The 24,082-nt window shown below is 46.1% G+C and overlaps 1 protein-coding gene across 1 annotated transcript in view; it reads left to right on the top strand.

Annotated features, from left to right (window-relative positions):
* LOC124035374 (ATP-binding cassette sub-family C member 12-like) overlaps positions 1-24,082 on the top strand; it is a 90,417-nt gene that overhangs the window by 39,804 nt on the left and 26,531 nt on the right. Inside the window, exons 14-21 of the mRNA XM_046348834.1 lie at positions 1,536-1,608; positions 3,404-3,607; positions 4,976-5,110; positions 6,025-6,118; positions 7,652-7,720; positions 8,528-8,617; positions 11,429-11,532; positions 20,988-21,170. Of these exons, the coding sequence (XP_046204790.1) occupies positions 1,536-1,608; positions 3,404-3,607; positions 4,976-5,110; positions 6,025-6,118; positions 7,652-7,720; positions 8,528-8,617; positions 11,429-11,532; positions 20,988-21,170 (952 nt within the window). The remainder of the gene's footprint in view (positions 1-1,535; positions 1,609-3,403; positions 3,608-4,975; positions 5,111-6,024; positions 6,119-7,651; positions 7,721-8,527; positions 8,618-11,428; positions 11,533-20,987; positions 21,171-24,082) is intronic.

Here is a 24,082-nt window from a genome sequence, read left to right on the forward strand (position 1 = left end):
TTTACCTGGACAGGTAATGTTACTATGGTCTGTTCTCCTTTACTTTACCTGGCCAGGTAATGTTACTGTGGTCTGTTCTCCTTTACTTTACCTGGCCAGGTAATGTTACTGTGGTCTGTTCTCCTTTACTTTACCTGGCCAGGTAATGTTACTGTGGTCTGTTCTCCTTTACCTGGCCAGGTAATGTTACTGTGGTCTGTTCTCCTTTACTTTACCTGGCCAGGTAATGTTACTATGGTCTGTTCTCCTTTACCTGACCAGGTAATGTTACTGTGGTCTGTTCTCCTTTACTTTACCTGGCCAGGTAATGTTACTATGGTCTGTTCTCCTTTACTTTACCTGGCCAGGTAATATTACTGTTACTGTTCTCCTTTACTTTACCTGGTCAGGTAGTGTTACTGTGGTCTGTTCTCCTTTACTTTACCTGGTCAGGTAATGTTACTGTTACTGTTCTCCTTTACTTTACCTGGCCAGGTAATGTTACTGTTACTGTTCTCCTTTACTTTACCTGGTCAGGTAATGTTACTGTGGTCTGTTCTCCTTTACTTTACCTGGTCAGGTAATGTTACTGTTACTGTTCTCCTTTACTTTACCTGGCCAGGTAATGTTACTATGGTCTGTTCTCCTTTACTTTACCTGGCCAGGTAATGTTACTGTGGTCTGTTCTCCTTTACTTTACCTGGTCAGGTAATGTTACTGTTACTGTTCTCCTTTACTTTACCTGGCCAGGTAATGTTACTATGGTCTGTTCTCCTTTACTTTACCTGGCCAGGTAATGTTACTGTGGTCTGTTCTCCTTTACTTTACCTGGCCAGGTAATGTTACTATGGTCTGTTCTCCTTTACTTTACCTGGCCAGGTAATGTTACTGTGGTCTGTTCTCCTTTACTTTACCTGGCCAGGTAATGTTACTGTGGTCTGTTCTCCTGTCCTCCAACAGTGGTTGTGGTAGAGTGGCTGGACCTGTTCTGCTTCAGACTACCACATGACCGTGTGTAAGATTGGCAGAGCTGTTGTCAGGACCAGAGCAGAGGCTAATCAGTAACTGTAGAGGAAGTCTATCCTCAGTTTACCCCATGGAGGCTGATCCCGTCCAGCCTATCCCTGGCCAGATAAATCCTGTCTGTGCTCTTTTAGTCCATCTAGTAGATAGTACACTATCCAGGACATTTCACCTCAGCAATTCCACAGGACTATCAGCTGTTTTAGTATCTTAACCCATGTTGTTCTCCATAATGAATCCCTGATAACCATGTTGTTCTCCATAATGAATCGCTGATAACCATGTTGTTCTCCATAATGAATCGCTGATAACCATGTTGTTCTCCTGAATGAATCGCTGATAACCATGTTGTTCTCCATAATGAATCCCTGATAACCATGTTGTTCTCCAGAATGAATCGCTGATAACCATGTTGTTCTCCAGAATGAATCGCTGATAACCATGTTGTTCTCCATAATGAATCCCTGATAACCATGTTGTTCTCCTGAATTAAGTATCTTAATTATTATTCCACATTTTTGTCTTTCGTAAAGGTATGACAAAGTCATCAGTGCCTGTAGCCTGATACCAGATCTGGATATTCTTCCCTATGGCGACCAAACTGAGGTAAGGGCTCACATATATCCAGGGTTTGAGTCGTTCATTTGATGCTCGAGCTCAGAATGCCTTTTGACTTTCAAATAACAGGGCCCGAACCTGGACGCTACCGACTGGGTTTTCTCTGTAGATAGATGAACAGGGCCGAACCTGGACGCTACTGACTGGGTTTTCTCTGTAGATAGATGAACAGGGCCGAACCTGGACGCTACTGACTGGGTTTTCTCTGTAGATAGATGAACAGGGCCGAACCTGGACGCTACTGACTGGGTTTTCTCTGTAGATAGATGAACAGGGCCCGAACCTGGACGCTACTGACTGGGTTTTCTCTGTAGATAGATGAACAGGGCCGAACCTGGACGCTACTGACTGGGTTTTCTCTGTAGATAGATGAACAGGGCCGAACCTGGACGCTACCGACTGGGTTTTCTCTGTAGATAGATGAACAGGGCCGAACCTGGACGCTACTGACTGGGTTTTCTCTGTAGATAGATGAACAGGGCCGAACCTGGACGCTACTGACTGGGTTTTCTCTGTAGATAGATGAACAGGGCCGAACCTGGACGCTACTGACTGGGTTTTCTCTGTAGATAGATGAACAGGGCCGAACCTGGACGCTACTGACTGGGTTTTCTCTGTAGATAGATGAACAGGGCCGAACCTGGACGCTACCAACTGGGTTTTCTCTGTAGATAGATGAACAGGGCCCGAACCTGGACGCTACCGACTGGGTTTTCTCTGTAGATAGATGAACAGGGCCGAACCTGGACGCTACTGACTGGGTTTTCTCTGTAGATAGATGAACAGGGCCGAACCTGGACGCTACCGACTGGGTTTTCTCTGTAGATAGATGAACAGGGCCCGAACCGGGACGCTACCGACTGGGTTTTCTCTGTAGATAGATGAACAGGGCCGAACCTGGACGCTACCGACTGGGTTTTCTCTGTAGATAGATGAACAGGGCCGAACCTGGACGCTACTGACTGGGTTTTCTCTGTAGATAGATGAACAGGGCCGAACCTGGACGCTACTGACTGGGTTTTCTCTGTAGATAGATGAACAGGGCCCGAAACCTAGTCGGTAGTGTACGGGTTTCTCTGTAGATAGGAGAGCTTTAACTCTATTATATATGAGGTCCTGTAGATAGGTGAGTGATGTCTGAAGCTGTTCTGTACTAACTGGGTTGTATTGCTGGTTCTGTAGATAGGTGAGTGATGTCTGAACCTGTTCTGTTCTGACTGGGTTGTAATTGCTGGTTCGGTAGATAGGTGAGTGATGTCTGAACCTGTTCTGTTCTGACTGGGTTGTATTGCTGGTTCGGTAGATAGATGAGGGATGTATGAACCTGTTCTGTACTGACTGGGTTGTACTGCTGGTTCTGTAGATAGGTGAGGGATGTATGAACCTGTTCTGTACTAACTGGGTTGTATTGCTGGTTCTGTAGATAGGTGAGGGATGTATGAACCTGTTCTGTACTAACTGGGTTGTATTGCTGGTTCTGTAGATAGGTGAGGGATGTATGAACCTGTTCTGTACTGACTGGGTTGTATTGCTGGTTCTGTAGATAGATGAGGGATGTATGAACCTGTTCTGTACTGACTGGGTTGTATTGCTGGTTCTGTAGATAGATGAGGGATGTATGAACCTGTTCTGTACTGACTGGGTTGTATTGCTGGTTCTGTAGATAGATGAGGGATGTATGAACCTGTTCTGTACTGACTGGGTTGTATTGCTGGTTCTGTAGATAGGTGAGGGATGTATGAACCTGTTCTGTACTGACTGGGTTGTACTGCTGGTTCTGTAGATAGGTGAGCGAGGCCTGAACCTGTCTGGGGGTCAGAAGCAGAGGATCAGTCTGGCCAGAGCGGTCTACTCCAACAAAGACATCATCCTCCTGGACGACCCTCTGTCTGCGGTGGACGCCCACGTAGGGAAAAACATATTTGAGGAGTGTATCAAGAAGACCCTGAAGGGGAAGAGTATTATCCTGGTCACCCATCAACTACAGGTAGGGAGTCACTGCTGGTTACGAGCTTACAGTTACGTTTCCCTTGATTATCTCACTCGTTTGGGAATGTGCAGTTTTTAATTGCGTCTTTGTCTTTATATAATTTAAAGACCTAATAGCCGTGTCACTCTTGGGTGTATTCATGGTGTGTTCAGGACCTAGGGTTGCAAAAACTTCTCCCAGAGTTCACAGGTTTTTTTCAGAGTTTCTGTTCTGGAAGGATTCTCGGTGGAAATATAGGAGGGAATAAGGAAAGGGAATCTTTCACCTAGGAGGTAATAACTTGGCTATATATATACAGGAAGTACCAGTACTGAGTCAATGCGCAGGGGTACGAGGTAATAACTTGGCTCTATACAGGAAGTACCAGTACTGAGTCAATGCGCAGGGGTACGAGGTAATAACTTGGCTATATACAGGAAGTACCAGTACTGAGTCAATGTGCAGGGGTACGAGATAATAACATGGCTGTATAATGTACAGGGGTACGAGGTAATAGCATGGCTATATACAGGAAGTACCAGTACTGAGTCAATGTGCAGGGGTACGAGGTAATAACATGGCTGTATACACTGGGTACCAGTACTGAGTCGATGTGCAGGGGTACGAGGTAATAACATGGCTGTATAATGTACAGGGGTATGAGGTAATAACATGGCTGTATAATGTACAGGGGTACGAGATAATAACATGGCTGTATAATGTACAGGGGTACGAGGTTATAGCATGGCTGTATAATGTACAGGGGTACGAGGTAATAACATGGCTGTATAATGTACAGGGGTATGAGGTAATAACATGGCTGTATAATGTACAGGGGTACGAGGTAATAACATGGCTGTATAATGTACAGGGGTATGAGGTAATAACATGGCTGTATAATGTACAGGGGTACGAGGTAATAGCATGGTTATATACAGGAAGTACCAGTACTGAGTCAATGTGCAGGGGTACGAGGTAATAACATGGCTATATACAGGAAGTACCAGTACTGAGTCAATGTGCAGTGGTACGAGGTAGTTGAGGTAGATATGTACATATAGGTAGGGATAAAGTGACTAAGCAACAGGACAGATAATAAACAGTAGCAGCAGTGTATGTGATGAGACAAGAGTTTGTGCAAAATGGGTCAATGCAGATAGTCAGATACAGCATTTGGTTAACTTGACTTTTTACATACACTTTTTATCCAAAGTATGCTTACAGAAAGAGGAACCCGACAGGGATATCCTCTCTCCCCTCCTCAAGTTATTAACGTTACTATTCCCCTCTCTCTCTCTCCTTCCCTCTCTCTCCCCCCCCCCTCTCTCTCTTCCTCCCCCTCTCTCTCTCTCCCTCCCTCTCTCTCTCTGTCTTTTTGTGTATCAGTATCTGGAGTTCTGTGATGAGATACTGGTGTTGGAGAGTGGGAAGATAAAGGAGGCAGGGACACACAAAGCTCTGATGAAAACTAAAGGCCGATACGCACAGATGATCAACAACTTCCAGACGGAGCATTCACAGGTAAGATCTCCCGATATCTATCTGGTTTCAGAGCCAATAGATACAGGTAAGATCTCCCGTTATCCATCTGGTTTCAGAGCCAATAGATCCAGGTAAGATCTCCTGTTATCCATCTCTACCTCTGGTTTCAGAGCCAATAGATACAGGTAAGATCTCCCGTTATCCATCTCTACCTCTGGTTTGCCCAGTCTAGATATCATGTTTTAGTCTAGTTTATTAGGATCAGTCCACCTGAAGGAGACTATGCCCAGTCTAGATATCATGTACCATGTTTTAGTCTAGTTTATTAGGATCAGTCCACCTGAAGGAGACTATGCCCAGTCTAGATATCATGTACCATGTTTTAGTCTAGTTTATTAGGATCAGTCCACCTGAAGGAGACTATGCCCAGTCTAGATATCATGTTTTAGTCTAGTTTATTAGGATCAGTCCTCCTGAAGGAGACTATGCCCAGTCTAGATATCATGTACCATGTTTTAGTCTAGTTTATTAGGATCAGTCCACCTGAAGGAGACTATGCCCAGTCTAGATATCATGTACCATGTTTTAGTCTAGTTTATTAGGATCAGTCCTCCTGAAGGAGACTATGCCCAGTCTAGATATCATGTACCATGTTTTAGTCTAGTTTATTAGGATCGGTCCTCCTGAAGGAGACTATGCCCAGTCTAGATATCATGTTTTAGTCTAGTTTATTAGGATCAGTCCTCCTGAAGGAGACTATGCCCAGTCTAGATATCATGTACCATGTTTTAGTCTAGTTTATTAGGATCAGTCCACCTGAAGGAGACTATGCCCAGTCTAGATATCATGTACCATGTTTTAGTCTAGTTTATTAGGATCAGTCCTCCTGAAGGAGACTATGCCCAGTCTAGATATCACGTTATTAATGTATATCACTTCATCCTGTACGTTAGGAACAACCCGAGGAGCAGCCGACACAACCAGACCCCGTCGACACGAAGGAGAAGAACCTGGATGATCACAAGGGAAAAGGACTAGAAAACCCAGGTTTGATAAACTAGAGATCCCATACATATCTCAACATAGACACGGTCTGTTCTCCATATGATAAACTAGAGATCCCATACATATCTCAACATAGACACGGTCTGGTCTCCATATGATAAACTAGAGATCCCATATATATCTCAACATAGACACGGTCTGTTCTCCATATGATAAACTAGAGATCCCATACATATCTCAACATAGACACGGTCTGCTCTCCACATCCTGTATATATGATAAACTAGAGATCCCATACATATCTCAACATAGACACGGTCTGCTCTCCATATGATAAACTAGAGATCCCATACATATCTCAACATAGACACGGTCTGCTCTCCATATGATAAACTAGAGATCCCATACATATCTCAACATAGACACGGTCTGCTCTCCATATGATAAACTAGAGATCCCATACATATCTCAACATAGACACGGTCTGCTCTCCATATGATAAACTAGAGATCCCATACATATCTCAACATAGACACGGTCTGCTCTCCATATGATAAACTAGAGATCCCATACATATCTCATCATAGACACGGTCTGCTCTCCATATGATAAACTAGAGATCCCATACATATCTCATCATAGACACGGTCTGGTCTCCATATGATAAACTAGAGATCCCATACATATCTCAACATAGACACAGTCTGGTCTCCATATCCTGTATATATGATAAACTAGAGATCCCATACATATCTCAACATATACACGGTCTGGTCTCCATATGATAAACTAGAGATCCCATACATATCTCATCATAGACACATCCTGTATATATGATAAACTAGAGATCCCATACATATCTCAACATAGACACGGTCTGGTCTCCATATGATAAACTAGAGATCCCATACATATCTCAACATAGACACAGTCTGTATATATGATAAACTAGAGATCCCATACATATCTCAACATAGACACATCCTGTATATATGATAAACTAGAGATCCCATACATATCTCAACATAGACACGGTCTGGTCTCCATATGATAAACTAGAGATCCCATACATATCTCAACATAGACACATCCTGTATATATGATAAACTAGAGATCCCATACATATCTCAACATAGACACGGTCTGGTCTCCATATGATAAACTAGAGATCCCATACATATCTCAACATAGACACAGTCTGTATATATGATAAACTAGAGATCCCATACATATGTCAACATAGACACGGTCTGTTCTCCATATGATAAACTAGAGATCCCATACATATCTCAACATAGACACGGTCTGGTCTCCATATGATAAACTAGAGATCCCATATATATCTCAACATAGACACGGTCTGTTCTCCATATGATAAACTAGAGATCCCATACATATCTCAACATAGACACGGTCTGCTCTACACATCCTGTACGTAATGCTATTGGAAACAAAAGGTTTTAGTTCTCGTGTCTTGTTTCATACATCACGTTCGTATATGTAGCTCTGCAGTTAAAAGGTCTGTTGTGTGTCATTACTGGGATTTAAGTCGCGTCTTTTTTCTCTCTCCGACAGCTTTTGACATGTCTGATGAGAAACCAGACGAGTCGGGAGGAAGTCGATCGGTATCACACGACGTCAGAGGTAACTTTAGTCCTCCATTCCTTCACAGTCTCATCCTCAAACAGTATTATTATGGCTGTACACTGTGTGACATTTTAAATGAACAAATCAATTAATTCCATCAACATGATGTTTGTTGTTGTTGTTTATGGTTGTTGTTGTTGTTTATTATGATGGTTGTTGTTGTTGTTTATTATGGTTGTTGTTGTTTATTATGTTTGTTGTTGTTGTTGTTTATGGTTGTTGTTGTTGTTTATTATGTTTGTAGTTGTTGTTTATTATGTTTGTAGTTGTTGTTTATTATGTTTGTTGTTGTTGTTTATTATGTTTGTTGTTGTTGTTTATTATGTTTGTTGTTGTTGTTTATTATGTTTGTTGTTGTTTATTATGTTTGTTGTTGTTTATTATGTTTGTTGTTGTTGTTTATTATGTTTGTTGTTGTTGTTTATTATGTTTGTTGTTGTTTATTATGTTTGTTGTTGTTGCTGTTGCTGATGATGCCTGTTGATATTTGTTGTTGTTTATTATGGTTGTGGTTTATTATGTTTGTTGTTGTTGTTTATTATGTTTATTGTTGTTGTTTATTATGGTTGTTGATATGGTTTATTATGTTGCTGTTGATGATGCCTGTTGATATTTGTTGTTGTTTATTATGGTTGTTGTTGTTTATTATGGTTGTTGTTGTTTATTATGGTTGTTGTTGTTTATTATGTTTATTGTTGTTGCTGTTGATGATTCCTGTTGATATTTGTTGTTGTTGTTTATTATGGTTGTTGTTGTTGTTGATGATGTTGTTTGTTGATGGTTGTTGTTGTTGTTGTCTGGTAGAGTCTAAGGACCAGCTGGTGACTCAGGAGGGTTCTCAGGAGGGTTCTGTTGCCTGGAGGACCTACCACCAGTACTGTAAAGCTGCAGGAGGTTAGGAACCCACCTTACACACACCACACTCTGAACCTTAACCCCGAGTTAACCCTGACCTACCACCAGTACTGTAAAGCTGCAGGAGGTTAGGTCTCTCCTCTCTCCTCTGGTCTCTCCTCTGGTCTCTTGTATGGTCTCCCCTCTCTCCTCTGGTCTCTCCTCTGGTCTCTCCCATGGTCTCTTCTCTGGTCTCTCCTCTCTCCTCTGGTGTCTCCTCTGGTCTCTCCTCTAGTCTCTCCCCTCTCCTCTGGTCTCTCCTCTAGTCTCTCCCCTCTCCTTTGGTCTCTCCTCTGGTCTCTCCACTCTCCTTTCGTCTCTCCTCTGGTCTCTCCTCTAGTCTCTCCCCTCTCCTCTGGTCTCTCCTCTAGTCTCTCCCCTCTCCTTTCGTCTCTCCTCTGGTGTCTCCCCTCTCCTTTGGTCTCTCCTCTGGTCTCTCCCCTCTCCTTTGGTCTCTCCTCTGGTCTCTCCCCTCTCCTCTGGTCTCTCCTCTAGTCTCTCCCTCTCCTCTGGTCTCTCCTCTGGTCTCTCCCCTCTCCTTTCCTTTCGTCTCTCCTCTGGTGTCTCCCCTCCCTTTCGTCTCTCCTCTGGTGTCTCCCCTTCCTTTCGTCTCTCCTCTGGTGTCTCCCCTCTCCTTTCGTCTCTCCTCTGGTGTCTCCCCTCTCCTTTCGTCTCTCCTCTGGTCTCTCCTCTAGTCTCTCCCCTCTCCTCTGGTCTCTCCTCTAGTCTCTCCCCTCTCCTCTGGTCTCTCCTCTAGTCTCTCCCCTCTCCTCTGGTCTCTCCTCTAGTCTCTCCCCTCTCCTTTGGTCTCTCCTCTGGTCTCTCCTCTAGTCTCTCCCCTCTCCTCTGGTCTCTCCTCTAGTCTCTCCCCTCTCCTTTGGTCTCTCCTCTGGTCTCTCCCCTCTCCTTTCGTCTCTCCTCTGGTGTCTCCCCTCTCCTTTGGTCTCTCCTCTAGTCTCTCCCCTCTCCTTTCGTCTCTCCTCTGGTGTCTCCCCTCTCCTTTGGTCTCTCCTCTGGTCTCTCCCCTCTCCTCTGGTCTCTCCTCTAGTCTCTCCCCTCTCCTCTGGTCTCTCCTCTGGTCTCTCCCCTCTCCTTTCGTCTCTCCTCTGGTGTCTCCCCTCTCCTCTGGTCTCTCCTCTGGTGTCTCCTCTTGTCTCTGGTGTCTCTTCTGGTCTCTCCTCTGGTCTCTCCTCTCTCTGGTGTCTCCTCTGGTCTCTCCTCTCTCTGGTTTCTCCTCTGGTCTCTCCACTGGTCTCTTCTCTGGTCTCCCCTATCCTCTGGTGTCTCCTCTGGTCTCTCCTCTAGTCTCTCCACTCTCCTCTGGTCTCTCCTCTAGTCTCTCCCTTCTCCTCTGGTCTCTCCTCTAGTCTCTCCCCTCTCCTTTGTTCTCTCCTCTGGTGTCTCCTCTTGTGTCTTCTCTGGTGTCTCCTCTGGTCTCTCCTCTAGTCTCTCCTCTCTCCTCTGGTCTCTCCTCTAGTCTCTCCTCTCTCCTCTGGTCTCTCCTCTAGTCTCTCCTCTTGTGTCTCCTCTGGTCTCTCCTTTCTCCTCTGGTCTCTCGTCTGGTCTCTGATCTTTTCTCTCCTCTCGTCTCTCCTCTCTCCTCTCGTCTCTCCTCTCTCATCTGGTCTCTCCTCTCTCATCTGGTCTCTCCTCTCTCCTCTGGTTTCTGATCTTTTCTCTCCTCTGGTCTCACCTCTGGTGTCTCCCTCTCCTTTCGTCTTCCTCTGGTGTCTCCCCTCTCCTTTCGTCTCTCCTCTAGTCTCTCCCCTCTTTCCTTTCGTCTCTCCTCTGGTGTCTCCCCTCTCCTTTTGTCTCTCCTCTGGTCTCTCCTCTAGTCTCTCCCCTCTCCTCTGGTCTCTCCTCTAGTCTCTCCCCTCTCCTCTGGTCTCTCCTCTAGTCTCTCCCCTCTCCTCTGGTCTCTCCTCTAGTCTCTCCCCTCTCCTTTGGTCTCTCCTCTGGTCTCTCCTCTAGTCTCTCCCCTCTCCTCTGGTCTCTCCTCTAGTCTCTCCCCTCTCCTTTGGTCTCTCCTCTGGTGTCTCCCCTCTCCTTTGGTCTCTCCTCTAGTCTCTCCCCTCTCCTCTGGTCTCTCCCCTCTCCTTTGGTCTCTCCTCTGGTCTCTCCCCTCTCCTCTGGTCTCTCCTCTAGTCTCTCCCCTCTCCTCTGGTCTCTCCTCTGGTCTCTCCCCTCTCCTTTCGTCTCTCCTCTGGTGTCTCCCCTCTCCTCTGGTCTCTCCTCTGGTGTCTCCTCTTGTCTCTGGTGTCTCTTCTGGTCTCTCCTCTGGTCTCTCTTCTCTCTGGTGTCTCCTCTGGTCTCTCCTCTCTCTGGTTTCTCCTCTGGTCTCTCCACTGGTCTCTTCTCTGGTCTCCCTATCCTCTGGTGTCTCCTCTGGTCTCTCCTCTAGTCTCTCCACTCTCCTCTGGTCTCTCCTCTAGTCTCTCCCTTCTCCTCTGGTCTCTCCTCTAGTCTCTCCCCTCTCCTTTGTTCTCTCCTCTGGTGTCTCCTCTTGTGTCTTCTCTGGTGTCTCCTCTGGTCTCTCCTCTAGTCTCTCCTCTCTCCTCTGGTCTCTCCTCTAGTCTCTCCTCTCTCCTCTGGTCTCTCCTCTAGTCTCTCCTCTTGTGTCTCCTCTGGTCTCTCCTTTCTCCTCTGGTCTCTCGTCTGGTCTCTGATCTTTTCTCTCCTCTCGTCTCTCCTCTCTCCTCTCGTCTCTCCTCTCTCATCTGGTCTCTCCTCTCTCATCTGGTCTCTCCTCTCTCCTCTGGTTTCTGATCTTTTCTCTCCTCTGGTCTCACCTCTGGTGTCTCTGATCTCCAGGGTACATACTGCTGTCTCTCATCATCATCATCTTCATCTGCTTGGTGGGGACCACTGCCTTCAGCAACTGGTGGCTCAGCTACTGGCTGGAGCAGGGATCAGGGGTAAGTCTACTGTAGTGACTTTTCCTTATGTTTTCAAATGTTTGTCAATTGACCCTTGCTAGGCCCCTACCCCCTTTGGTTACTATAGCAACCTCTGACAACATTTTCTCTGGAAGACTAATTCATCACTCAAACCACTGGGAGAAATCCCCCTTACAATGACGACGATGAAGACCAATTCACCACTCAAACCACTGGGAGAAATCCCCCTTACAATGATGATGATGATGATGATGATGATGATGATGATGATGATGATGATGATGAAGACCAATTCACCACTCAAACCACTGGGAGAAATCCCCCTTACAAGACGACGATGAATACCAATTCACCACTCAAACCACTGGGAGAAATCCCCCTTACAATGATGATGATGATGATGATGATGATGATGAAGACCAATTCACCACTCAAACCACTGGGAGAAATCCCCCTTACAATGATGATGATGATGATGATGAAGACCAATTCACCACTCAAACCACTGGGAGAAATCCCCCTTACAATGATGATGATGATGATGATGATGAAGACCAATTCATCACTCAAACCACTGGGAGAAATCCCCCTTACAAGACGACGATGAATACCAATTCACCACTCAAACCACTGGGAGAAATCCCCCTTACAATGATGATGATGATGATGATGATGAAGACCAATTCATCTTTCAAACCACTGGCCAAATCCCCCTTACAAGACGACGATGAAGACCAATTCACCACTCAAACCACTGGCCAAATCCCCCTTACAAGACGACGATGAAGACCAATTCACCACTCAAACCACTGGGAGAAATCCCCCTTACAATGACGATGATTTTACCCAGATGAAGTGAAACCCTTGTTAATCAGAAGACACCTGGGTATGTTGTAATGGACTGGTATTACAATGTATTCACGGGAAACCTGGGAAAATGATGTTTTGTTTTGCTGCTGGCCGCTGAACGGCTCTGAATTCACTGTCAGCAAGCAGTCAAAGCTATAACCGCTTGTGGAAGCTAACTGTTGCTCTCAAATTTGCATTTAACATGGCTAACTCAGCTAGCTATTTTTGATGATAGCAGATGAGAGTTGTATTCATAACATGGCTAACTCCGCTAGCTATTTTTGATGATAGCAGATGAGAGTTGTATTCATAACATGGCTAACTCAGCTAGCTATTTTGTCGAAAACATGTTATATTGAGTGGCTAGCTAGTGTTATGAAAGTTTGGTGGTCAATGAGACTAAGAGCTAGCTAACCAGCGGAGCTAGCAAACAATGTAACAAAAGTATAATTTTGGATAAAAAAAGCCACTAATGTCAACAGGCTTGGCATTTCATACCTTAAGGGAAGATTTCGGCAGTACCTGTATGGTTAGTGAGAAAGTCCATATTGCAAATGTACGGTCCCTTACTAGACGTCCGAAATCGTTTCTAAAATTCGCGGACGGCGTCGGGCCGAGCGGCAGGGCCGGACCTACCAGGAAGTCATCAAATGAACTTTGTCGGACATTCGGTTTCCGTTTTACAAAAATAATAAGATTTTGGTCATTTTTCCGCTGTCCCGGAAATTCCCACAGGAGGGCATAAGCAATCATATTGCTATTGGACAAAACATCACGATTCACGACGGGGCCTTATCTCGAAAACTGAAAATATTTAGAAGCCGAAACTCGGTGAGCGTAGGGGCGGCATAATGGGCAGTTGGCCCCGAACAAGATGGCGTCTAGGCCTCAACGGTTTTTGAGTTATGGCCATTTATCTGGGATTAAAGGTCCAAAATGAAAATAGAGAAATTATTTTTCCACTTCACGTCAAAGTCAAGGAGCCTCCGGTGTCAATAAAAAAAGAACCAGCCATTTATCTATCGTCATTTAAGAGAAATCGTACAACGACACCTTGGTGATGTTCACGGATAGGTGTTTTTTTTTCAACGGTTACAGATCCAGTTGCAGGGTGTTCTTACGAATCTTTTTAAAGTGTGCTGCGGAGCTCTGCGAGATTTCTGTGATTTTCTATGATTTTCTGAAATAACACACACTCACTAAACCCTCCGTAAATAACTCAGTTCTTAACGTAAAGACTTAAAACTCAGGATTCTGTAAAGGCATACCCCAATCATGATATGAGTTTATTTATAGCTTCCTGTGCCAACCGGAAGTTCCTTAAATGGTGTCACAGTGGCAGTTTCCAAGGGTTAAAAAGGTCAGATCTTTTCAAAACTGCATATGTGTGATTAGGCAAACCCCATAAACTGTAAGTCAGTCATTTCTCCCAACAGATGTCAAAGAAAAGCTCTCTCTCAAACACACACACACAGAAACACACACACAGCAAGGATGGAGTGACAAAGTGCGGTGCTTAAAGACACACAAAGCCTAAAAAGTGGGTTTGGTGTCAATTGGTATCAGTTTGGTGTCAGAATGACATCTAATTGACTGATGGACACTGAGTTGAAGCTCGCATCCGCTACAAGACCATGGTGCTTGCCTACGGAGCTGTGAGGGGAACGGCACCTCAGTACCTCCAGGCTCTGATCAGGCCCTACACCCAAACAAGGGCACTGCGTTCATCCACCTCTGGCCTGCTCGCCTCCCTACCACTGAGGAAGTACAGCTCCCGCTCAGCCCAGTCAAAACTGTTCGCTGCTCTGGCCCCCAATGGTGGAACAAACTCCCTCACGACGCCAGGACAGCGGAGTCAATCACCACCTTCCGGAGACACCTGAAACCCCACCTCTTTAAGGAATACCTAGGATAGGATAAGTAATCCCTCTCACCCCCCCCTTTAAGATTTAGATGCACTATTGTAAAGTGACTGTTCCACTGGATGTCATAAGGTGAATGCACCAATTTGTAAGTCGCTCTGGATAAGAGCGTCTGCTAAATGACTTAAATGTAAATGTAAATGACTTGCTATTTGACTTTTGTACATTAGCAATATGTTTAAACGGAGAGGGACCATCACCAAAATGGCATTCTGAAATCAACACAAAAAATGGCATCACCATAGTCCCCAGACTGTGCCGAGTTCAATGAGATATCCCGCTTGACCGTAGCTCGCTCTGAGTGCAGTGACCTTGAAAAAAAGCAGAACCAAAATGAAGCCTGGCCCTCAATGTCATTTGCTTTTGGGTGACAGTGTGAGAACCGTTAGGGTGAGAAGCACAATTCGACCTCAGGTACGTTCCTGAGGTCCTCCCGATCCGTGCAAGCCTAACCTTGACCGTGTGGCATTAACCCTTAACAGTTAAAAGAAGGTGTTTACATCAAAGAGTTTGCATTGACTTTTCTCCCCAAAGGAATACATTGCCTGCACCTCTAAATTCAACCTGAAGCCTATGTGGGTTATGAATGCCTTATGAACCTGTCTTCTATGACAGTCCATCAGATCACTATGAGGTCTACCTGTGTCAATTCTAAGCTTCCTGAAGCAACCGGAAGTGGTTAAATTGACCCAAAAGGTGTTTTGATGTACATAACCTTCAAAGGTGAAAATGACTACATTCAACCCTGTGTAGATCGTAGATCAGTCAATTCTTAACTTAAAGACTTAAAACTCAGGATTCTGTAAGTTTCTATGTCAATCAAGACATGGGTTTACTTATAGCTTCCTGTGCCAACCTGAAGTGCCTTTAATGGTGTCACAGTGGCAGTTTCCAAGGGTTAAAAAGGTCAGATCTTTTCAAAACTTCATATGTGTGACTAGGTAACCCTCATGAACTGTAAATCAGTAATTTCTCCCAACAGATGTCAAAGAAAAGCTCTCACACGCACACACAGCAAGGATGGAGTGAAAAAGTGTGGTTCTCAAAGACACAGAGAGCAGGCAATGGCATAAACATAATCTCTAGGCCGTGCCGAGTTCAACGAGATATCCCGCTTGACCGTAGCTTGCTCGGTCTGAGCGCAGCGACCATTAGAAAAGTAGGCCCAAAATTAAGCCTGCCCCACAACGTCATTTGCTTTTGGGTGACAGTGAGAGAACCGTTAGGGTGCGAAGCACAATTCGACCTCAGGTACGTTCCTAAGGTCCTCCCGATCCATGCAAGCCTAACGTTGACCGTGTGGCATTAACCCTTAATAGTTAAAAGAAGGTGTTTACTTCAAAGAGTTTGCATTGACTTCTCTCCCCATAGGAATACATTGCCTGCACCCCTAAATTCAACCTGAAGCCTATATGGGTTATGAATGCCGTATGAACCTGTCTTTGGTAACAGTCCATCAGGCCAGTATGAGGTCTACCTGTGTTGATTCTAAGCTTCCTGGACCAACCGGAAGTGGTTAAAATCACCCTAAAAGTGTTTATCCATACCCTGCCTGCAGTTTGATAGACATAGTGCATTCAACCCTGTGTAAATCAGTCAATTCTTAACATAAGGACTTAAAACTCAGGATTCTGTAAAAGCATACCCCAGTGAGGATATGTGTTGACTTATAGCTTCCTGTGCCAACCGGAAGTGCCATAATTGGTGTCTCTTGGGCTGTTTCGAGGGGTTAAAAAAGTCAGATCTTTCCAAAACTTCATATATGTGATTAGACAACCCCCATGAACTGTAAATCAGTCATTTTTCCCATAAAATTTCAAAGGAAAACTAAATCACACATACACACAGCTTGGAAGTAGGGACCCATTGGGGTGCGTAGAGACATACACTGCCTGCATTAGTTAACCTTGTTGGAACTTTTAAAGAACCGTCAGACCTAGAGATCCGAAACTTTAGAATCCTGTTCTAGACCTCAGGTCGATAGTGCGTGGTGAGTTACGTGGCTCTAGACGGTTCTCGGACCGAGAAACAGCTTCGTACATTTGCAATGACTTCAATTCATTTTGACCATTATGAAAATGGCGACATTTAGAAATGTCTCAGAGACACAAGACTAGGTGCATTGCGACCGTCTCGGCCCATATAGACAGACCCCAACGTTTCAGGACCCCATAGCAAGTCATGGAAAAAAGTGGATTTTCAGCACCAATTAGGGTTTTGCTCGGACACCAAATGACCGATCGAGCCGAAACTTGGGATTCGTGGTTGCCTCAACTAGGCCTACACGTAACATAAGAAATGGACCCGCAGCTAGAACGTAACTATGTGTTTTATGTTTTTTTTATGGTTTGAACCAAAGGCGTTGTGAATTTTGGGCCAGCTCTGAAGTGTGTGATAGTTGGCTACTAAACAGGTTGGAAAAAGTGGGTTTAGTGTCAGTTTGTATCAGTTTGGTGTCAGAATGATATCTAATTGACTGATGGATGGTGACTTGCTGGTGACTCTTGTCCATTTGCAATATGTTTAAACAGTGAGGTACCATCACCAAAAGTGACATTCTGAAATCAACCCTAAAGAGCCATTGAGATGAACCAGAATCACTGCCCAGCCATCCCGAGTTCATCGGGCCAGTCAATTTCACATTCCTACAGGATTTTTATAGCATGACAAATTTGTGATGGTACCTGCCCATTGAACCATATTGCAAATGCACAGTGACTTTGCAAAAGTGAGAAAACATAAACAAATGGACATGATGAAATCAACACAACGAGTGATGGAAAGGTACAACTCTCACTGCTCGGGCATCCTGTGTTCATCAGACCAGTCAATTTTGCATTTTTGAGCATGTCAAATTTCATATGGTAAATGCACATTGAAACATATTGCAAATGCACGTGCATTTGCAATATGATTCTATAGTGAAAAAACATCACAAAATGGACATGATGAAATCAACACAACGAGTGATGGAAAGGAACAACTATCACTGCCAGGCCATCCTGTGTTCATCAGGCCAGTCAATTTTGAATTCCTGCAGGATTTTTATAGCATGACAAAATCGTGATGGTACATGCCCATTTAACCATATTGCAAATGCACAGTGACTTTGCAAAAGTGAGAAAACATAAACAAATGGACATGATGAAATCAACACAACGAGTGATGGAAAGGTACAACTATCACTGCTCGGCCATCCTGTGTTCATCAGACCAGTCAATTTTGCATTTTTGAGCATGCCAAATTTCATATGGTAAATGCACATTGAAACATATTGCAAATGCACAGTGACTTTGCAAAAGTGAGAAAACATAAACGAATGGACACGATGAAATCAACACAACGAGTGATGGAAAGGTACAACTATCACTGCTCGGCCATCCTGTGTTCATCAGACCAGTCAATTTTGCATTTTTGAGCATGCCAAATTTCATATGGTAAATGCACATTGAAACATATTGCAAATGCACAGTGACTTTGCAAAAGTGAGAAAACATAAACAAATGGACATGATGAAATCAACACAACGAGTGATGGAAAGGTACAACTATCACTGCTCGGCCATCCTGTGTTCATCAGGCCAGTCAATTTTGCATTTCTGCAGGATTTTTGAGCATGTCAAATTTCTTATGGCATTTGGCCCACAAAAAAATTCCTTATGCACAATAAAAAAACTAAAAAAAAAACTATGATAATAAAATTGGACAAAAGTATATTCATACAGTTCTTACATGTGTAATTGACAAAAGTTTTTTGAAATTCGAAAGAATTTCAAAAAACGGTCCAGAAAGCACTTTTTTAAGGGTGTGTGAAGTTTTTTACAAAATTTTGACATTTTTGACTTTTGACTTCCTATGAAATCATATTGAAATTGGACAAAACATATTCATTATGCGCATGTAAAAAAATAAATAAAATTATGATAATATAATTGGACAAAAGTATATTCACTCAGTTCTTACACATGTGTAATTGACAAAAAAATCGAAAGAATTTCGAAAAACGGTCCAGAAAGCACTTTTTTAAGGGGTGATAAATTTTGACAAAAAATTCATTTTTTCAAAATTTTGCTTTTGGACGTTGACTTGGGTTACATTTCCAATATGAAAAACCCCGGTGGAGCGCATTCGCCCCCTGTTGAATTTTTAAAGTGTTACAACTGGCAATTGCCATATGGCATTTGCAATACACTTTGCATGAATCAACGCCGAATTGGGTGGTATTGGCCAATGTGTATATGGTTTGTCCGATGCCAATGACTTGCCATTCATTTTTGTCCAATACAGGGGGGTATTCCCTTACAGGAATCACAGTAGCAAGTACCGCCTGGTGTTAAAATTATTTTGCCGTTTAAAATATTTATGTTTTGAAGAGAAATCTGTGTTTTCTGCCATTTCCTTACTGGCTTTCATTTGAAACGTCCCGAGATGTTGGACTCGACGACAGTTGCTATCTATTGGAGCGCTGCGATTGGTTTTCCTCAAAAATTCTCAATTTTATCAACAGTTTGTCCTCTTTTAGCAGATCAGACTACATCTGTGTGTAACGGTTCTCTTTAGGTGAAGTAGAGTCAGACCAAAATGCGGCGTGGCTATTGCGATCCATGTTTAATGAAACAAAGTAAACACGAATCAAATACAAAAACAATAAAACGTACCACGAAAAACCGAAACAGCCTAATACTGGTGCAAAGTAACACAGAGACAGTAACAAGGACAATCACCCACAAAACCCAACACCAAACAGGCTACCTAAATATGGTTCCCAATCAGAGACAATGACGAACACCTGCCTCTGATTGAGAACCATATCAGGCCAAACATAGAACTAGACAAACTAGACATGTAACATAGAATGCCTACTCAGATCACACCCTGACCAACCAAAACATAGAAACATGCAAAGCAAACTATGGTCAGGGTGTGACAGTAACCCCCTCCCAAGGTGCGGACTCCGGCCGCAAAACCTGAACCTATAGGGGAGGGTCTGGGTGGGCATCTGTTCGCGGCTCTGGTGCTGGACGTGTCCCCCCACTTCACCGTAGTCTTAGTCCCCCACCTTGTCCTCTTCCGTGGCCTCCTCACCATGGCAACTCTTCTCAATGGACAGAGGGGCGGCAGCTCGGGACACAGGAGCGGAAGCTCCTGACAGAGGGGCGGAAGCTCTGGACAGAGGGGCGGAACCTCGGGACAGAGGGGCGGCTGCTCGGGACAGAGGGGCAGCTCGGGACAGTGGCCATGCTGGTCTTCAGCTGACTGGCGGCACTGGCGGCCCCTGGCTGACTGGCGGCACTGGCGGCGCTGGGCAGACGGGCGGCGCTGGGCAGACGGGCGGCACTGGCGGCGCAGGAGAGGAGGAAGGCTCTGGTAGCGCCGGAGAGGCTGGAGACTCCGGCAGCGCTGGAGAGGAGGGAGCCCCTGTAAAGATGGACCGGAGAGACAGCCTGGTGCGGGGGGCTGCCACTGGAGGGCTGGTGCGTGGAGGTGGTGACGGATAGACCGGGCCGTGCAGGCGCACTGGAGCTCTTGAGCACCGAGCCTGCCCAACCTAACCCGGTTGAATGTTCCCTGTCGCCCTGCCAGTGCGGCGAGGTGGAATAGCCCGCACTGGGCTATGCAGGCGAACCGGGGACACCGAGCACAAGGTTGGTGGTGCCATGTAAGCCGGCCCAAGGAGACGCACTGGAGACCAGATGCGTAGAGCCGGCTTCATGGCATTTGGCTCGATGCCCACTCTAGCCCGGCCAATACGCGGAGCTGGAATGTACCGCACCGGGCTATGCACCCGCACAGGGGACACCGTGCGCTTCACAGCATAACACGGTGCCCGCCCGGTCTCTCTCATCCCCCGGTAACCACAGGAAGTTGGCTCAGGTCTCCTACCTGGCGATATAAAGACCCCCCAATACATTTTTGGGGTTGACTCTCAGGCTTCCATCCACGACGCTGCGCTGCCTCCTCATACCAGCGTCTCCGCTTTCCCCCGCCTCCAGTTCTTCCTTGGGGCGGTGATATTCTCCTGGATGAGCCCAGGGTCCTTTACCATCCAATTCGTCCTCCCATGTCCATTCTTCCAAGTAGTGCAGCCTCTCCCACTGCTCCTGCTGCTGCTCCTGTTGCTGCTGCATCTGTTGCTTCTCCTGCTGCTGCTTTTTCCGTTGCCCGTTACCACGCCGTTTGGACCTGTTGTGGTGGGTGATTCTGTAACGGTTCTCTTTAGGTGAAGTAGAGTCAGACCAAAATGCGGCGTGGCTATTGCGATCCATGTTTAATGAAACAAAGTAAACACGAATCAAATACAAAAACAATAAACGTAACACGAAAACCAAACAGCCTAATACTGGTGCAAAGTAACACAGAGACAGTAACCAGGACAATCACCCACAAAACCCAACACCAAACAGGCTACCAAATTGGTTCCCAATCAGAGACAATGACGAACACCTGCCTCTGATTGAGAACCATATCAGGACAAACATAGAACTAGACAAACTAGACATGTAACATAGAATGCCCACCCAGCTCACACCCTGACCGACCAAAACATAGAAACATACAAAGCAAACTATGGTCAGGGTGTGACACTGTGGCTAGCACAAGTAAAACATGTAACAGAACATTCTGCATATGTTTTTATAGACTAGTTAAAACATTCTTAGTACCTGACACAGTAACTAACGGGCTCTTTAACGTGTGATTTCAGACAGCGAACGTGTCGAATTCCACCGCAGGGAACATCTCCCTGAACCCTGACCTGAGCTTCTACCAGATGATTTACGGCCTGGTGGTGGTGGCCATGCTGGTCTTCAGCTTCATCAAGGGCTACTCTTTCACCAAAGTCACGTTGCATGCATCCTCCAAGCTACACGACACCATGTTCAGAAACGTAACTACCACACACAACACCACTGTTATCAATCACACTATGACACAACACCACTGTTATCAATCACACTACCACACAACACCACTCTTGTCAATTGTATTGAAAAGGACGAGGGATAAGGACAGTGAGGGATGATCACCAAACGTTATTGATGAGGAATTCCATAGCATTGAATCTTGGAAGAGGAGAGGGAGAGGGGACATCCCTGTCTTGTTCCACAACAAATAGCTGGGTTGGTGTTGTACCTTTACTTTGGGATATAAAGAATCGTATACACCCTGGACTGTCTGGGGTTCAGACCCTGGGCAACCCCATGAGTCATGCTACTTTACATATTAGCAGTGGATAGGTCTCTGAAGATATACACTACTATTCAAAAGTTTGGGGTCACTTAGAAAAGCCATTGGCCATTTTGAGCCTGTAATCGAATGCTGATGGTCCAGATACTCAACTAGTTTAAAGAAGGCCTGTTTTATTGCTTCTTTAATGAGACCAACAGTTTTCAGCTGTGCTAACGTAATTGCGAAAAGGTTTTCTAATGATCAATTAGCCTTTTAAAATTATAAACATTAGCTAACACAATGTACCATTGGAACACAGGAATAGTGGTTGCTGATAATAGATATTCCATTAAAAATCAGCCGTTTCCAGCTACAATAGTCATTTAAAACATTAATGTCTACACTGAATTTATGATCAATTTGATGTTATTTATTGGACCAAAGAAATGTGCTTGTCTTTGAAAAACAAGGACATTTCTAAGTGACCCCAAACTTTTGAACGGTAGTGTATGTCATAAAGCTCTTCCAGTAGCGTTGTGTTTCATCAATCCTCTCATCACCCTAACCCCTGGGTCCTGTCCTCTCATCACCCTAACCCCTGGGTCCTGTCCTCTCATCACCCTAACCCCTGGGTCCTGTCCTCTCATCACCCTAACCCCTGGGTCCTGTCCTCTCATCACCCTAACCCCTGGGTCCTGTCCTCTCATCACCCTAACCCCTGGGTCCTGTCCTCTCATCACCCTAACCCCCCTGGGTCCTGTCCTCTCATCACCCTAACCCTGGGTCCTGTCCTCTCATCACCCTAACCCCTGGGTCCTGTCCTCTCATCACCCTAACCCCTGGGTCCTGTCCTCTCATCCCCTAACCCCTGGGTCCTGTCCTCTCATCACCCTAACCCTAACCCCTGGGTCCTGTCCTCTCATCACCCTAACCCCTGGGTCCTGTCCTCTCATCACCCTAACCCCTGGGTCCTGTCCTCTCATCACCCTAACCCCTGGGTCCTGTCCTCTCATCACCCTAACCCCTGGGTCCTGTCCTCTCATCACCCTAACCCATGGGTCCTGTCCTCTCATCACCCTAACCCCTGGGTCCTGTCCTCTCATCACCCTAACCCTATCCCTGGGTCCTGTCCTCTCATCACCCTAACCCTAACCCCTGGGTCCTGTCCTCTCATCACCCTAACCCCCCCTGGGTCCTGTCCTCTCATCACCCTAACCCTGGGTCCTGTCCTCTCATCACCCTAACCCCTGGGTCCTGTCCTCTCATCCCCCTAACCCCCCTGGGTCCTGTCCTCTCATCACCCCCTATCCCCTGGGTCCTGTCCTCTCATCACCCTAACCCCTGGGTCCTGTCCTCTCATCACCCTAACCCCTGGGTCCTGTCCTCTCATCACCCTAACCCCTGGGTCCTGTCCTCTCATCACCCTAACCCCTGGGTCCTGTCCTCTCATCACCCTAACCCCTGGGTCCTGTCCTCTCATCACCCTAACCCCTGGGTCCTGTCCTCTCATCACCCTAACCCCTGGGTCCTGTCCTCTCATCACCCTAACCCTAACCCCTGGGTCCTGTCCTCTCATCACCCTAACCCCTGGGTCCTGTCCTCTCATCACCCTAACCCTATCCCATGGGTCCTGTCCTCTCATCACCCTAACCCTAACCCCTGGGTCCTGTCCTCTCATCACCCTAACCCCTGGGTCCTGTCCTCTCATCACCCTAACCCTAACCCCTGGGTCCTGTCCTCTCATCACCCTAACCCTAACCCCTGGGTCCTGTCCTCTCATCACCCTAACCCTAACCCCTGGGTCCTGTCCTCTCATCACCCTAACCCTAACCCCTGGGTCCTGTCCTCTCATCACCCTAACCCTATCCCCTGGGTCCTGTCCTCTCATCACCCTAACCCTATCCCCTGGGTCCTGTCCTCTCATCACCCTAACCCTAACCCCTGGGTCCTGTCCTCTCATCACCCTAACCCTATCCCCTGGGTCCTGTCCTCTCATCACCCTAACCCTAACCCCTGGGTCCTGTCCTCTCATCACCCTAACCCCTGGGTCCTGTCCTCTCATCACCCTAACCCTAACCCCTGGGTCCTGTCCTCTCATCACCCTAACCCTATCCCCTGGGTCCTGTCCTCTCATCACCCTAACCCTAACCCCTGGGTCCTGTCCTCTCATCACCCTATCCCTATCCCCTGGGTCCTGTCCTCTCATCACCCTAACCCTAACCCCCCTGGGTCCTGTCCTCTCATCACCCTAACCCTATCCCTGGGTCCTGTCCTCTCATCACCCCCTATCCCCTGGGTCCCTATCACCCCCCTGGGTCCTGTCCTCTCATCACCCTAACCCTATCCCCTGGGTCCTGTCCTCTCATCACCCCATCCCCTGGGTCCTGTCCTCTCATCACCCTAACCCTATCCCCTGGGTCCTGTCCTCTCATCACCCTATCCCTGGGTCCTGTCCTCTCATCACCCCCTATCCCCTGGGTCCTGTCCTCTCATCACCCTATCCCCTGGGTCCTGTCCTCTCATCACCCTAACCCTATCCCCTGGGTCCTGTCCTCTCATCACCCTAACCCTATCCCCTGGGTCCTGTCCTCTCATCACCCCATCCCCTGGGTCCTGTCCTCTCATCACCCT

Source organism: Oncorhynchus gorbuscha, linkage group LG05 (genome assembly GCF_021184085.1).
Source record: "Oncorhynchus gorbuscha isolate QuinsamMale2020 ecotype Even-year linkage group LG05, OgorEven_v1.0, whole genome shotgun sequence".
NCBI classification, from domain to species: Eukaryota; Metazoa; Chordata; class Actinopteri; order Salmoniformes; family Salmonidae; genus Oncorhynchus; species Oncorhynchus gorbuscha.